Here is a 14,194-nt window from a genome sequence, read left to right on the forward strand (position 1 = left end):
GGATCTCAGGGAAAACAACGGCGGCCACGGCCGCTCTCAGCGCTGCAGGAAGCCCAGGGCCTCACACCGACAGAGCAAGCAGAGAGTGAGGGCTATTACTACATTTCCATTCCATCTGGGCGAGAAAACACGGTAAAAACAGTCAGAGATGTATTTTAATGTCTTATTTGTGCAACACCCATGTCCCCAGCTCACTGCTGGCTCAGTCCTGCCCGTGCCAGCAGCAGAAGCACTCTGTAGCCCCAAAAGTTTGCTACCAGTGGGCTGCAGCCTCCTAGTTTTGCCCCAAATCCAGCCCCCAATAACAAACCCGTCCCCTCATCTGCTAATAACCCCAACACCCCCCCCATAACAAGTCCCACCACCACAACCAGCCCTATCCCAAGACCATAACCAACAACACCCCACCTACCCCAAGCTTCCAGATAAGGATTCACCACCAATGACACTGAATAAACAAACACTACCAACATCCCCCCTAAATAAACTATAACCAGTACCAAAGTACCAACAACTCCTAGGTTAAACAGCAAAGGAGTACCCAGCACTTGGTGTGGTAATAACCATCAGCCCAGGGGTGAGGCTTGCAGGGAGCCTGCAGTCCAGGTCCTGCCTTGCATTTTTTGGGCAAGCCTGCTGAAGCCATGGAGCATCTGTTCAGAGTGAATGTTGGCCTGTTGTGGAGCTGGCAGCATCCCACCAGCATCACCAAGCCATAAATAAGGGAGTTTGGAGGAAAACCTGCACAGGGCCTGTGCCGCTGGATCCAACCGCAGCCCAGCCAGCCAAAAACTCACCCAGGAGGAAGGAAAAGCATCTGGGAAAGACCTCCCTGCCAGGGAGCTGTGTGGGGCCATGCCATAGAGATGGAAAGCAAAGAGCCACCTGCAGTGAGAGTGAGGTTTTTGGGCAAAAATCCCCTGGATTTAGCCTCCAAGAGAGGCATAGGTCACCAAGCACAGGCTAGGAAAAGGCTCAATGGCTCAGTTTTGTCAGCACAGGACAGTCTCAGTGGTGTAGACAGGGAGAAGAGCACAAATAAATGGATGCAGACCCTCCTGCTATAAGAAAATTCAAGTCATGATCAGCTCCATATCCAGTAAAAAGTATTTATTATTTCAATTACAATAAGCCTCACGCGTAGGGTGAAAAAATAGTTACAAAAACCCAGCCCCTTCCATCCCTCCCTTTACATATAAATATTAAAAATCCCTCTAGGTCTCTGCTTTGTCTAGAGCAAGAAGACAACACACAGCACCTGAGCTCCTGTCAGTGCTTTCCCCTCAAACAGGTATTAAAAACATCCCTTAAAAAAGTCCCTCAGCCCCATCCTGATCACTTCTCACACTGGTGCCAAAGCAGCTGTGGAGGGACAGAGGTCTGGGGGCACGTGGTGCTTTTGGGGCTTGCAGTTTCCCAGGCAGAGAGCAGGCTCGGCATGAGAGAAGCAGCGGCAGGAACCGCCTGCACTTGTCTGGGAAGCTTTAGGGCCAGGAAATCCTGGCTGGCCTGGCTTCAGAGGAGAGAGGAGGGAGAACAGGATGCTTCATCCACCCCATCACCACCTTGGTTACATCTTTGGTTACGTCAATTTTTCCCTTTACGCTCTGAAATTAAAGCTAATCCCAGGAGCTGCAGCATCTCGGCACAGCCTCTCTGACTTGCAGCATCCTCCAGCCTTGTCCCCAGGCCTGCTGTCCCTAATTTTCCCATCAGCATCCTCTAAGGATAGTCCCTCCCAGAGAAACACAGGATCCAAGACTGGAAAGATATCCACAGCCCTACCCAGCTTCCCTTGCCAAGGGACTGTCACCACAGGGTACTGCACCTACTGCACTAAGTAAAAAAAAATTAATAAATATACTAATCTTTTACTAAAAAAAGGCTTTTAAATGCATTTTCCCTGAAAATTTCCAGTGTATTCCACAACACATGAAAAAAATATATGTATTTCCCCCCCTCCCCCAAAAAAATACATCTTAAAATACTTTCCACCCTCGTGTGCGCATCTTTGGAGAGAAGGTGGTACAGCAGGTGTATTTAGACACGCAGACAAACCTGCCACTGCTGGGGGTTCCCTTTATCACCTCCAAAACAGAGGGGTTTTCCATGTGGTGGGTCAGGCTGGAGCGCTGTGTGTGTAAATACAGGCAGTGCCCACAGATGCCTGTGCCTCGGCACTTGGCCCGGTCATGGTGGCAAAGAAGAGACCCCCAAACCGAAGCCATGTCACCAACAAGCAGGGGATGAGGAGTTTTCACAGTGGGTTGAACCTCGGACAAAGCCGGGGCACAGACACTGCTCCGGCTGAAGAGTCGGGCTCTCCGTGGCATGGAGAAGTGGTTTGAGCCTCAAAGGACGGGGGAAGCCCAGCTGTTGGCAGAGGACAAAGCAACCAGCCGCCGGCTCCCTGGGGCACTCGCCCATCACCAGACTTCACACTTCTTGAGGGGGTTCATGGGGGAGCCCGGGGGGCAGCTGAAGTGCTCGGCGAACTCCCGCGAGTTGGAGACGGTGCCGATGACGCGGAAGCGTGAGGGGCTGTGGGGGTCGGTGATGAGCCCCTCGTGCGAGCTCTCTGGGGTGCGAACTGAGCACCACACCTGCAAATGGAGGGCAAGGGGGCTGAGTACTGACACCATCACCATGGGGCCAACCTGGTGATGAATCCAACCTCTCTGCCTGCGTGACAGGGGCCTAGGCAGCTCGAGCTGCAGTTCTCTCTTCCTTTGTAACCAGCACCACCCCAATCTCATTCTCCATCCACTACATGAAGGACTCTGTTTTGCCATCACACCCTCCTCCCATCTGGGCATACTCCACCTCCAAAAATCTGTGTGATCACCCTCCCAAGGCCACCACATGTACCTGTGCAAAGCCAACGAAGAAGAGCTGATAGTTGGTGAGGCCGAGAGTTGGGAGTGTTTCTTCATCTCCATTCTTTTTCAGCCAGTTCTGATATGCCTGAAAACCAGGGAGCACAGCGGGCTCAGGAGACAGCACAAATCCCACCACACCATGTCCCCCTTTGAATCTCCCCCAGCCCCGTGGTCCTACCCGGTAGGCAGCCTTGAGGCCCCCGTTGTCGGCGATGTTCTCTCCGAGGGTGTGCTTGCCATTGACCGCCTCACCGTTGACAGTGTAGTTGCCATACTGCTCCACCATGCACGCTGTCTGATGCTTGAAGGCCTCCACGGAGGAATTCTTCCACCAGGGACGCAGGTTGCCATCTTTGTCATATTCCCGGCCTGCAAAAACACAGTGGATCCTTCATCTCGTATTGGCCACCCCTCCAGCTGCCCACCCACCTGGCTGTGGTCATACCTTGGTCATCGAAGGCATGTGTCAACTCATGGCCCACCACCACGCCAATCCCACCAAAGTTCAGGGACCTGCAGGAGGGTAATGCAGAGATTAAGAGAGCAGCTTTTGCTCTCCACAGCCATGAAACTTAGTCAGAGATTTGGATATAGGAGGAAAGCTGGGAATCCTGCCCTCTCTGTTTTGTCATGGCTCTTACTTGGGGGACGCACGGGTGTAAAAGGGGGCCTGGAGGATGCCAGCAGGGAAGACAATCTCATTCTTGGTGGGAGAGTAATACGCGTTGACCGTCGGAGGTGTCATGCTCCACCTGCAGGAACAAAACATGGCCAACATGGCAACACAAGCCATCACCAGTGTTTGCTCCAACAACATCCACTTTTGTTGCAAAGCCATTGTCCTAAATGTATCTCCTCAAAACCAGCACAGGCTGGTGGACACTAAATCCCAGTGCTCCAGATATGCTGATATTCCCCACTGAGTACAACAGGGAAGTGGAGCAGAGGACTTACTGGTCCCGGTTTGGTGGTTTCCGGAGCTGGTCAGCCGTGACCCTGGCTGAGAAGTTGTAAAACTGCATGACATTCTCAAAATAGAGGTCGGACACGGCCTCGTACTGCAAAAGAACAAGGCGTGAGTGGTGTGTGGTGATCGCCCAGCCCCACTCCTCCCTTCACAGTCATGTCTGAGCCTCCAGAGCCAGCAGAGCTATGGCTTCTCCTGTTTCTCTACATCTGTAGAGTCTCTGGAGGGAAATGAATCACCATTACGGAAAACAGCTCCTCCTTTTCCCAGGCAGGGATCCCAAGAGCCTCAGCCACCCCAGGACCGGCCCACAGCTCTCTGAGAAATCCCAAGAGAAGGGCCAAGGACATCAGCGAGACTCTTCAGGAGGAAACCTGGGGTTCAAGGCTGCCCTGAGGCCATGGTGATACAGACACATCCTGTACCTCCTACAGAAAACCCAGGGGACATATCTGACCTACTCACGTCATTAAACACTTTATCCAGCTCCTTGGGGTCCATGATGAATTTCGGATAGCCAATCATGTTGTAGATGGCATCTGCCTGGAGGGTGACAAGGACCAGAGTGCTCTCAGTGCCAAAGATGCAGGACAGGCTCGCCCTGTTATGCCATCCTCCACCTTCATCCTCTCCCCAGCGCAGCCACCAGTGCCTCACCTTCTCTTTGGCTGATTTCCTTGTCTCCTCATCCATCCACTGCAGGGTCTCCAGGCTTTCCTCGAAGGCAGTTTTAATCTCCGCGATCATTTCCTCCGCCTAGACAAAACAAGGCAGCACAGCGTCAGTCCAAAGAGCTGGCTTCCTGTCCCAGAGAGGTCAAGGACCTTCACACCACAGGGAAGAAATGGCTGGGAGGCCAAGACAACACATGGTGAAAAGCCCGGCACACAGAGATGCACAGTGAATGCAACACAGTGGACAGAGAAACTCCTTTCCCACCCACAGTGGACAGAGAAACATTGTCTGCCCCGACAGTTCCACCACTGTAGAGACCTTCCCAGCACTGGGACTCGCATGCTGCTGCCTTGGGGACGTACCACCTGCTTGCTGTCCTCAGCAAAGGTGGCCTTGACAAACATGGCCCCCAGAGCGAAGCCCAGGTTGTTGTCCGTGTCACTGATGCAAAACTTCCAGCGTGGGAGGCAGCTCTGCATGGGACAGGAGGTGGTCATCAGCGGTGGCACGGAACAAAGTCCTCTACATTCCCACTCCTCGCACCACCTGGCCCATCCAACCCTCTGCCACCCCAAAAGCTGCCCCACATCTCTACTGTTTGGATGCCACATGAGAGGGCCTTGGGATAAAAAGCCATCACCATTTTAATGGTGATTCAGGGGCACTGAGGACTTCACCCTCACCTTCTTCGTCCCATACATCACTTCCATGAATTTTTCCTCGGCGTCCCGGAAGCGCTGGTCAAGGAGAGGGCTGGTTTTCCTCACCAGGTTCCAGATCATGTAGTTGTTGAGGAGACTATGGTGAGAGGGGGTGAGTAGGCAGCAGCACATTCCTGCCCACCCTGGGTACCCAGGTCTCTGTACAGGCTGGGGGTTCTCACCACTTATCCGTGGCCAGGATGAGGTCAGAGACCTGCTCCAGGTACTCCTTGGCATAGACCACAACGGGCTCTGACTCGTTGAGCTCCACAGGGTAGAAGACCGTGGAGAGGAAGGGCATCCAATCCACAGCTGGTGCCAGCTCCTGCAAAAGCCACAGCGCTGCTATGGACCTAAAAACCATCTCAGGGGGTGGCAGCTGCTTCTTGAGCTGGAAGTGGCTGCATCAATCCCCATTTGATGAATTCAGCTGATTTTGCAGAGGTCAGTTCCTATAACAGCAGCATCCTTGAAAGGTTGAAGGGGAGTAAACAATTTCCTCCCACAAAGAAGGAAAAGAAAGTGGGGTGGGTGTCAGAGATGCTGACACAAGTTACAGCCCCTCTGGGGACACTGGGAGGTGACCAGGCTGACGTCCAAGGGCAGCAGTCCCAGGAGGACATAAGTGCTGCAGTAAGACAGCTGCTGGCCCCAGGGGTGGTCCAGAGGCTGGGAGGAAGGTTCAGGGTAGGATTTCCCCAAGGAGGACGTGGGCCAAGCTATTGCACAAGAGCTTCCCAGGCTGTGTCAGCTGGTGTCAGGATTCCCAGAGGAGCTGCGTCACCTCCACCCATCCACCCCAGAATGGGGAACCACACAACCACAGCAGAATGGGGAAGCTCACCAGCTCCATCCCTACCTTTAGTTCTCCTGCTGTCATTTTATGGTAGATGACCTCCTCATCCCGGTGCTTCTCCTGCGGGATGGTGATGTTGGCCAAGGCCGTCTCAAAATCCAGGATCTGCTGCATCTGCTGCCGTGTTGAGTCCTCATCGGTGCCTCCCAGGAACATCCCCAGCTGCACCATGTAGTTCAGGTACCCGGCGAGCACCTGCATGGTCAGACAGGTGGGATCAGCACAGCAGGTTCACCCACCCACGGCATCCCCCAGCCAACCCACGTTTCCCCTGACACCCTCACCTTCTCGTTCTCAGTCTTGTTCAGGTAGTAATCCCGTGATGGCAGGCCCAGCCCTGACTGATCCACCTGGATGACGTTGCTGTTGGAGTTCTTGGAGTCGGCGCTGACGTAGACGGAAAAGAAGGGCGAGGTGCGATAGTGCGCCGTCACCTCCCGCAGGGTCTCGTTGAAATTGTCACCAGCACAGGTACCTGTGATGTTCCAGCCACCCAGCTGGGGACAGACAGCAAACGACTTCTGAGTAAGAAACAACCACCTGAAATTGCTTCAATTTCCATCCTGGGGGGAAACATCTTGCAAGGGGGCTAAAAAGCCCCACTATAGGATTATAAATCTCCACCTGTCTGACCTGGATATGCTCTTCTGCAGGAAGCACCAAGAATGGAGTATGGAGGGTGCTGGGACTGCCCATGACTGAGCTTTCCCCCCCATTTTGCAGAGGGAAGATGGCTTTTCCACAAGGACAAACCTTTTGGATGAGTTCCATGAGCGGGGTGGCACGCAGCTCCTCAATCTTGCTCTCATTCATGCAGGCCTGGTAATAGCGCTGTGCCTTGCGCTCTGCCTCGCTGGACACATTGGCCGTGGTGTTTTCTGTGGGAGGTACCCAGGGAGAATCACATGGGGCTCCAGGGATGGGCATCTGCTGGACCCAGAAGGATTCAGCTCCATTCTGGGCAAGGCCAGGCTCCAGAAAATCGCCAAGGATTGTCCCAGTAGTCCCCACCATGCCCCCAAGGCATCCCATTGGCCCCATCCCTTCCTGGCCTCCTGCCCCCCTCTCCTTTCCCACCCACAGTGACTGCTCCAACTCTTTGGGGACAAAAGATAAAGAAAGAAAAAACAAAGAGCATTTTTATTTTTCCAGCAGCTCTGATATTCCCAGCATCATCCAGCCCCGGGTGCTGCCCTTGCCTCTGTGCTGGTGCCCCCCAGACCTATATTATTTATTCCTGCAAAAAGGAACAATAAACCCATTTTTCTCCTCTGCCTCCAAAACCTTCCTTTCATCTCCCCAGCTAAAATTCTACTTTCCCAGAGGGATTTTGGGGTTTTTTAAATTTATTTTCCTGATGACACAGCTTGCACCTTTGGCTTCCCAGCTGTGTGGTTTTATTAACTAAAGGTCCCTCAGCTCCAAGGAATTCAAGGAAATGCCGACCGCGACCACTTGGCTGGAGGCCCAGTCTCTTCTCCCGGTAAAACCAGCGCCAGATTTCTGCGGGAAAAGCCAGGGACGAAGCTGTTCCCGCGCCACCCCCTTTCTCTCAAAAGACAACACTCTTCCCAAACCTTCTCTTTCCAGATAATCAGCCCTGGCGCAGTGGAAAGTGCTGATAAGGAGCCAGTTGTTTGCTCAAAGCTTGAACAAACCGTCCCCGCCGGTTGCTGGGATAAGCCGCTCTGCTTCGGCGTTCGCACGCAGAGCCTGAGCCAGGACCCTCCTTTTGCTGGGGGAGTTTTGGCCCCCCAAAACGGCCAAACTAGCAGCCAGTCCCCTAAAAGGCTACTCACAAAGGCTGGAAGTTATAGCACAGGAAAAACACATATCCTTGGGGTGATACTGGGGCACTACAGCCTCTGGACGCAGTCTGGAATGCACATCCTGAATTTCAGAGCTCCTGGGAATGCCACCATGGGGTTTATAGCACAGAGGCCTTTTCCCTACTCAGCACCACAGACTAGCAACACCACAGTCAAAAATCTCAGGACCATCTAGGAGAGCAAACACAGCCAGGATCCCTTTCTTAATGTCCTCACAGCACACATGTCACAGACTGGTTTGATGCTGGAGTTCAGTTCCAAACTTGAATTTGCATGCAGATGTTTTTGGCTTCCCCGGGACCCACTGAGGCCCCTTAGCATTGCGGGGTCCCACTGCTCCCACACACTCACCCAGCAGGTGCTTCATGATGGCCTGGTTGTGCTCCCAGAGGTTGTTGAAGGTGCCCCAGCGTGAGTGACCATCAGGGAGGGGGTTGGCCTTGATCCAGCCCCCGCAGGCATAGCTGAAGAAATCCTCGCAGGGATTCACCGTGCGGTCCAGCGAGCTGAGGATGGAGCTGGTGATGGAGATGCAGGCTTCTGACAGGCACATGGCAGGTGGCCCTGGGGGACAGGGACAGGGTCAGCTCCTCTGCTGAGCAAAATGAGCAGCACCACAGAGCATCCTGCCCTGAGCTGAAGGATGCAGGCAAATATCCCACCTGGTTCCTGAGCATCCCACCTTGGACCTTTACCACCATGCTCTATGGCAAGCAATATGGACTAGCATGCTGATCTATGTCTGAGCATCCTGCCCTATCATCCTATCCCAGGGCAAGCATCTCATCTTATGCCCAAAGATCCTGCCCAGTGCCCAGTCATCCACCCTGGGGTGAAGGATGCAGAGAAATATTGTTATAGGACATGAAAGAACACAAGTGCACACTGCTGTCCTCAAGATGAAGAAAAAAGGGAAGTTTATTTTCTGACACTAACATTTATAGTTTCCCAAGAGTGATAGTGGATTGAAAGGTGATAGTGCCACCTCTCCAATGACACTGGACAGACTGTTAGTCTGTCAACTTTCTCTTCTTTTATAAAGGAATGCAAAACAGTGCGTTATTTACAGAAAGTGTGTGAGAAAGTTTGCTACAAGATGTCAACATCAGAAGGCTTAGAAAATCTTAAAAAATCAAAGCAACAGAGAAACAGTCCATCCTGTGCTCAGCCATCAAGTTCCAGGATAAAGGATCAGAGAAACACCTTATCCTGCATCTCAGCATCTCGCCCTGGGGTGAAGTGATGCCATGCTGTCTTGAGCCCAAAGATCCCACCCCACACCTGAACATCCTGTTTGATACCCAAGAATCCTGTCCTGAGCTGAGGAGTGCAGCTAAGCATCCCACCTTTGCACCAAATAACATATTCTGGGAACTCCCCAGCAACCCACTCTGGTCAAGAAAGCAGGATCCCTGCACAGCTGTTTGCTCAAAGCTTGAACAAACCATCCCTGCTGTTGCTCGGACAAGCTGCTCTGCCTCGGTGTTCACAGGCAGAGACTGAACCCAAGATCCTCCCTTTCTGGGCGTTCTGGCCCCCCAAAAATGAGCAAAGGACTTACTGGCTCTGTACTGGAAGATGAGTCCCAGCAGACAGGCCACGAGCAGCACGGCCAGCACCCCCAGCAGCACCAGCAGCTGCTTCTCGGTACGCGTGCGCTCGGCCCAGCAGCCCCGGCTGCCGCGCGAGCCGCGGAAGTTCACCTGCGGGAACAGCAGCGTCGTCTCCCCGCTGGCAGAAAAACTCGCTGACGCAGCCCCCATTTTGCTCCCCACAGCCCACAGCAGAAATTTAGCCCCGGCGAGGGATCCGTCATGGATTGGGCTGGGAAAGGCAGCAGCTGCCTTCCAGAAACAGGGCAGGAAGGGCGGCACAATGGCAGGAAAGGGAGCGGGACGAGCGCTTTGGAGGGCTCACCTGCTGTCCCGTGCCACCCTGAACCCCTCCTCGAGCACAGCGTAACCCCAAGGCTGTCCCCGTCCCCGCTGCCAGCACTGGGACAGGGTGGGGGCTGCATCACAAAATGCCTCAACAGGATACTCCCACTCAGCCAAAAACATCCCCAGGAAACATCTCGATGTGACGGCAAGCGGAGACGGCCCCGCCGGGAAAACTAAAAACACATTTGGGGCAGAAACCACCATTCTAGAGACTGATGGAGCTGGGATTGGGGCCAGGACAGAGAGGATCTCTCCAGACCTGAACCTTTCCTGGTGAGGCTGGACACTGGCACTGGTGGAGTTTTTCTTGCCACCCTCAGCCCTCTTTAAGCTGCTTTCTCACTGCTCAGGGAGGAATTAACCTAATCCCCTTTTGTGTGGGGACAAAACTCCCAGTGCTTGGATAATTGCTCACCCCAGCCATACTGGGAAGGGGTTTGGCAGCAGAAAAGCTGGGAGGTGGAGTGTTGAAACAGTGCAGGCAGGATATGGCCCTGCTGGCTCCCTGTGCCAAAAGGAGAGCGAAGGGCAGCAGTGGCAGGAGCCAACATGGCTCTGCCCACACTGGACTTTACTCCCCAGATATTGGTCAAAGGTAGAAAACCCTTCTGCACCCCCTTTGCTGCTTGCCAGGACACAAAATCCCCTTTTTCCTCCCTAAAAGACACATGAAGCCATACCTGAAAGCCATTGGGGTATCCATCACTGTCACCAAGAGACTCCAGGGGGTCCTCATCATCCAGCGTTGCCCGCTTGTAGGTCGACATCTGCACAGGAGATCAGCAACAGAGGTGCTCAGTGGCCTTGGAATGAGGAAAAGATGAAGGAGAAGGAAGGTTTACACACCTTCCAAAGCCACCTCCTCCTTCAGGGAGCAAAATCCCGAATGGCTCAGAGGTAGTAAAGCACTACACAAACGCCGGAGGATGGTTATGGAAAGCAAAGAGGGCCGGAGCCAAGAGCTGAGCAAAGCCCGAACCCGCCTCACTTTCCCCCGGGGCCGCGTTGTGCAACCTCCCCTTCAGCCTGGAATAAATCCGGATCCACCTCCGCCCTGCAGCGGGGAGCGCGACCCCCCTGTGCCAGGGCACCCCGGAGTGCCAGGCACCTGGGCAAGGCTGGCAGCAGGGAAAATGGCTTTTCTCCCCGACACTCCCGGCTCTATGAACCCCGCGCACCGTAAAACACCCGGACACGTCCCTGCGAGCACCCAAAAGCGACAGCACGAGGAATTTCAGCTGCGGACTGGCTCCCTCCCGGCGCCGTGTCCCCCGGGCATTATCTTGTGCCTGTGCCCGGCTCTTATCTCATCCCCGGCAGAAAAACAAGGAAAACCTCACGGGTTGGCAGCCGGCCCTTATCGTGCCGCCGCCGCTGTTTCCTTCCCCCTGGCACTGCCCTGCCATCCAGCCAGATTGTCTCCCGATGGAGCAAACAACGCTCCACTCCCCACCGAGGCGCTGGGCACCCCAAAATCCACCCTGACCCTGCCACCGATAGCCCGAGTGGCACCACTCACAACCCTTCACCCGCAATCAGCGCAGGGAAGGGATTTAAACCCATCTGGATGTCCCCATCCCGCTGCCATCAATCCCAAAGGGATGAGCTGATCCAAACCCCGCACAGCCGTGCCTCAGTTTCTCCAGGCAGAATGAAAGCACCGGTTCTCAGCCTTGTTTCCAACAGCAGCATTCCCAAACCTCCCTTTGCACACTTAATAACAAGTCTAATCCTCTCCCCGAATCCCAAATCCCAGCCTCAGTTTAATTAACCACAAAACCCACCTGGGGAAGAAAAAGGGTTAAAACAAAGAGGTGGTTTCCCTCCTCGGTTGTACGGAAATCTCCGTTTGCAGCCCCAAAATCTCCCCTGGGCGCCCGCCTGGAGCCTGAGAACCGTGAGGCAAAAGAGCCTCAACTGCAAGATTTTATCGTGGGGAAAATCTCTGTTTAGATCCTATTTTTTCCCACCCCTTTCACTTTTTTCCACCTATTTTAGTTCTTCGCACATGGCTGGAATTGGCAGCTCCGGGCACAAATCCCCGCTCACGCAGAGGAGGGGGGGGATCCATGAAGCCCCCACGGCTCTGCAACACCAAATTCCTGGAATCCCAGCTTTCACTCCATTTCCTGAGGAAATGCAATCTTTTTTTCCCCTCAGCGATCCCCCACCCCGCCTACCCCAGCCTGAAAACAAGGAAAAAGACCAAAACAAGAATCCCTTTCTGTTCTTCTTTCACAAGAGATGTGCTGGCTCAACCCTGTACCAGCCATCAGAGAATCAAAACTGAGCCCGAGTTCCCCAAAACACCCCCGGGAGACACTAGGGTCGACCCCCAGCATCCTTAATTTGAGGGGAAATCGGGCCCGGGAGGTGTTTTTAACACCCATATCCTTCATATTGTGGCCATAGCAGCACCTCGGGGTGCTCCTCATCCTCTCCAGCAGGTGAAGCAGGAGCACCCCTTTTTGTGGGGTAGATTTTGTCATACACCTCCCCCCCCCCAAGCTTTTATTTGCTTCAATCCGAATAAAAATCCATTCTCCCCTCTCCAACAGGGTGGGGGACACCCACACTTTACCCCCCGCGCAAGGGATTTTCACTCTCTTTACAACTTATAAAAATCTTATAAAAATCAGCATTAAATAATGGTTTTACCCCAGATCGCTCCTTCGCTCTATAAACAATAAGCCCCACGTGCTCGGAGCCCGCACACCCCCAGGAAGGCCCGGGGGGCCCCCAGCGCCCGGTTCTGCCCCGCCGGGGGAGCCCCGCTCCGGTACCGGGCACCCCGAGCCTCCGCCGGCCGCTTTCAATTCCCGTCCGGGCGCCATTTCGGAGCAAGCGCGGCCACGATCGCCATGGCGATTCCTCGCCTCCTTCCAGCCCCTCCAGCTCCCCAACTCCCCCCTGAGCCCCCCAAGCCACCCCCGCGCCCCCAAAGCCCCGCCTGGCAAAGCGGTGCCCACCCGCCCCACCCCCGGCACCCATGGGTGCCCCCGCACCTTTGCAGCCCGCAGCCAGCGCCCAGCGAGGCTCAGCTTTGCTACTTAGGATGTCCGGGGGTAATTAGCAACTCCTGGGGTGTCGGTGTTAATCAGGGGTGCTGGGAAAGTGTTTTGGAGGAGCCCCCTGTTTTGTAGGAAGCCCTGAGTGCAGATAAAATAATTTTTTTTTTGAGAAAAGCTTAAAAAGCAGCAAATAAGGGGTTAAACTTAAAAAATAAAAAAATAGGGAGGAGTACAACCCAGTTTGGGGGTGTTCGCAAACAGCCCCACAAAAGTGGGTTCAGTTGGGTGGGGGGCGCCCCCCTCTCTTTGCAGAGGGAAACACGGAGCAAACCCCCGCGAGTTTGGGTCAAGAGTGGATTTGGGGGCGGCGGGGGAGTTGAGGGGGCACCCAGAGGGGGGCATCCACTGGTGACCCCCCTGGCCACAAAGAAAAAGCGGCGGGGGGGCCCGAGGGGGGCACCCAGGGGTGTTCGGGGGTGCACCGGGGGTCCCTGGGGGTGTCTTGGGGGGGGTCCCTTGGGATGCAATGGGGGATCCCTTAGGGGTCCAATGAAGGTCTCACGGAGTCCCTCGGGGATCCAAAGGGGGTCCCGCGGGGATGCCGGGGGGTCCCCCGCGATGCAGTGGGGGGGGAGCCTATGGGGTTACAAAGAGCATCTCACGGGAGATGCATCACCCGGCGCCCCGCTTCGGCCGAGCGGCCCCCACTCAGCCACCCCCAGATCTGGGGGTGTCGCTGGGCCCCCCCACTCACCATGGCCGTCACCCCACTCCCGCCGGCCCCGGCCCCGATGGGGCGAGCGCCCGTTGAGCCCCGGCACCGCTCGTGACGCCGCCGCGGCCTAGCGAGGGTGGCGAGGGTGACGAGCAAAGGATGTACCTGGGATGGGAAACCAATGGGGCCGCGGAGGGACGGGCTTCCCGCACGCCTCCTTTAACTCTTTCGGGGGGCCCCGAGCCCCGTTTGGGGGGCCCCGCGTGCCCCGGCGCTGCCGGCAGCATCCCCCAGAGGCAGCCCCGGCTCCATGGCCGGAGGGGATGTGGCGTCCTGGGGCGAGCGTGCAAGGCGCGATCCCGGCGGCGGCCGCTTGTGCAAGGGCGAAAGAAAGCACGTGGGGCCGCGGGAAGAGCGCTCGGGGCCGCGGGGAGAGCGCTCGGGGCTCCGGCCGCGGGAGCGCGCCCGTGCGAACGCGCGTGGCCGAGCGAGCGGGGCCACCGACGGGCACGCGCGCGGTCGTGCAAGAGCGCGCGTGTGCTGCTTGCACGCCCGCAGCTGCAGCCACTCGTGCACGCCCGCGGCTGGAAAGCACGGGTGGGTGCAGCTTTCCCCACGCCG

At 55.5% G+C, this 14,194-nt stretch overlaps 1 protein-coding gene across 8 annotated transcripts; it reads right to left on the bottom strand.

Annotated features, from left to right (window-relative positions):
* Positions 1-1,105: 1,105 nt before the first annotated feature.
* Positions 1,106-13,702, bottom strand: ECE1 (endothelin converting enzyme 1). Of its 8 annotated transcripts, none has more exons than XM_058818612.1 (18): positions 13,613-13,702; positions 10,528-10,650; positions 9,469-9,610; positions 8,259-8,471; positions 6,832-6,956; positions 6,363-6,575; positions 6,082-6,273; positions 5,405-5,547; positions 5,205-5,319; positions 4,884-4,994; positions 4,504-4,602; positions 4,312-4,389; positions 3,834-3,937; positions 3,521-3,631; positions 3,325-3,392; positions 3,058-3,248; positions 2,869-2,964; positions 1,106-2,603 (listed from the first exon to the last, which is right to left on the bottom strand). In XM_058818612.1, exons 2-18 carry the CDS (start codon positions 10,612-10,614, stop codon positions 2,427-2,429), a joined length of 2,265 nt encoding a protein of 754 aa, XP_058674595.1. In that variant the 5' UTR covers positions 10,615-10,650; positions 13,613-13,702; the 3' UTR covers positions 1,106-2,426. The 8 variants fall into 8 exon arrangements, with proteins under 8 accessions (XP_058674595.1, XP_058674590.1, XP_058674596.1 ...); XM_058818607.1 differs by having other exon boundaries at positions 10,528-10,614; positions 13,613-13,676; XM_058818613.1 differs by lacking the exon at positions 13,613-13,702 and adding an exon at positions 12,853-12,894 and having other exon boundaries at positions 10,528-10,614.
* Between the last annotated feature and the right edge of the window lie 492 nt (positions 13,703-14,194).

The sequence above is a fragment of the Ammospiza caudacuta genome, chromosome 22 (assembly GCF_027887145.1).
Source record: "Ammospiza caudacuta isolate bAmmCau1 chromosome 22, bAmmCau1.pri, whole genome shotgun sequence".
In the NCBI taxonomy this organism is placed as follows: Eukaryota; Metazoa; Chordata; class Aves; order Passeriformes; family Passerellidae; genus Ammospiza; species Ammospiza caudacuta.

What these genes read in the sequence shown, in the direction of transcription:
- ECE1 (XM_058818607.1), bottom strand. An exon ending in CATCATGAAGCACCTGCTGG is followed by an intron (nt 6,957 to 8,258) that starts GTGAGTGTGTGG and finishes TACCTCCCACAG; the next exon opens with AAAACACCACGGCCAATGTG. An exon ending in TCATGGAACTCATCCAAAAG is followed by an intron (nt 6,576 to 6,831) that starts GTTTGTCCTTGT and finishes GTCTGTCCCCAG; the next exon opens with CTGGGTGGCTGGAACATCAC.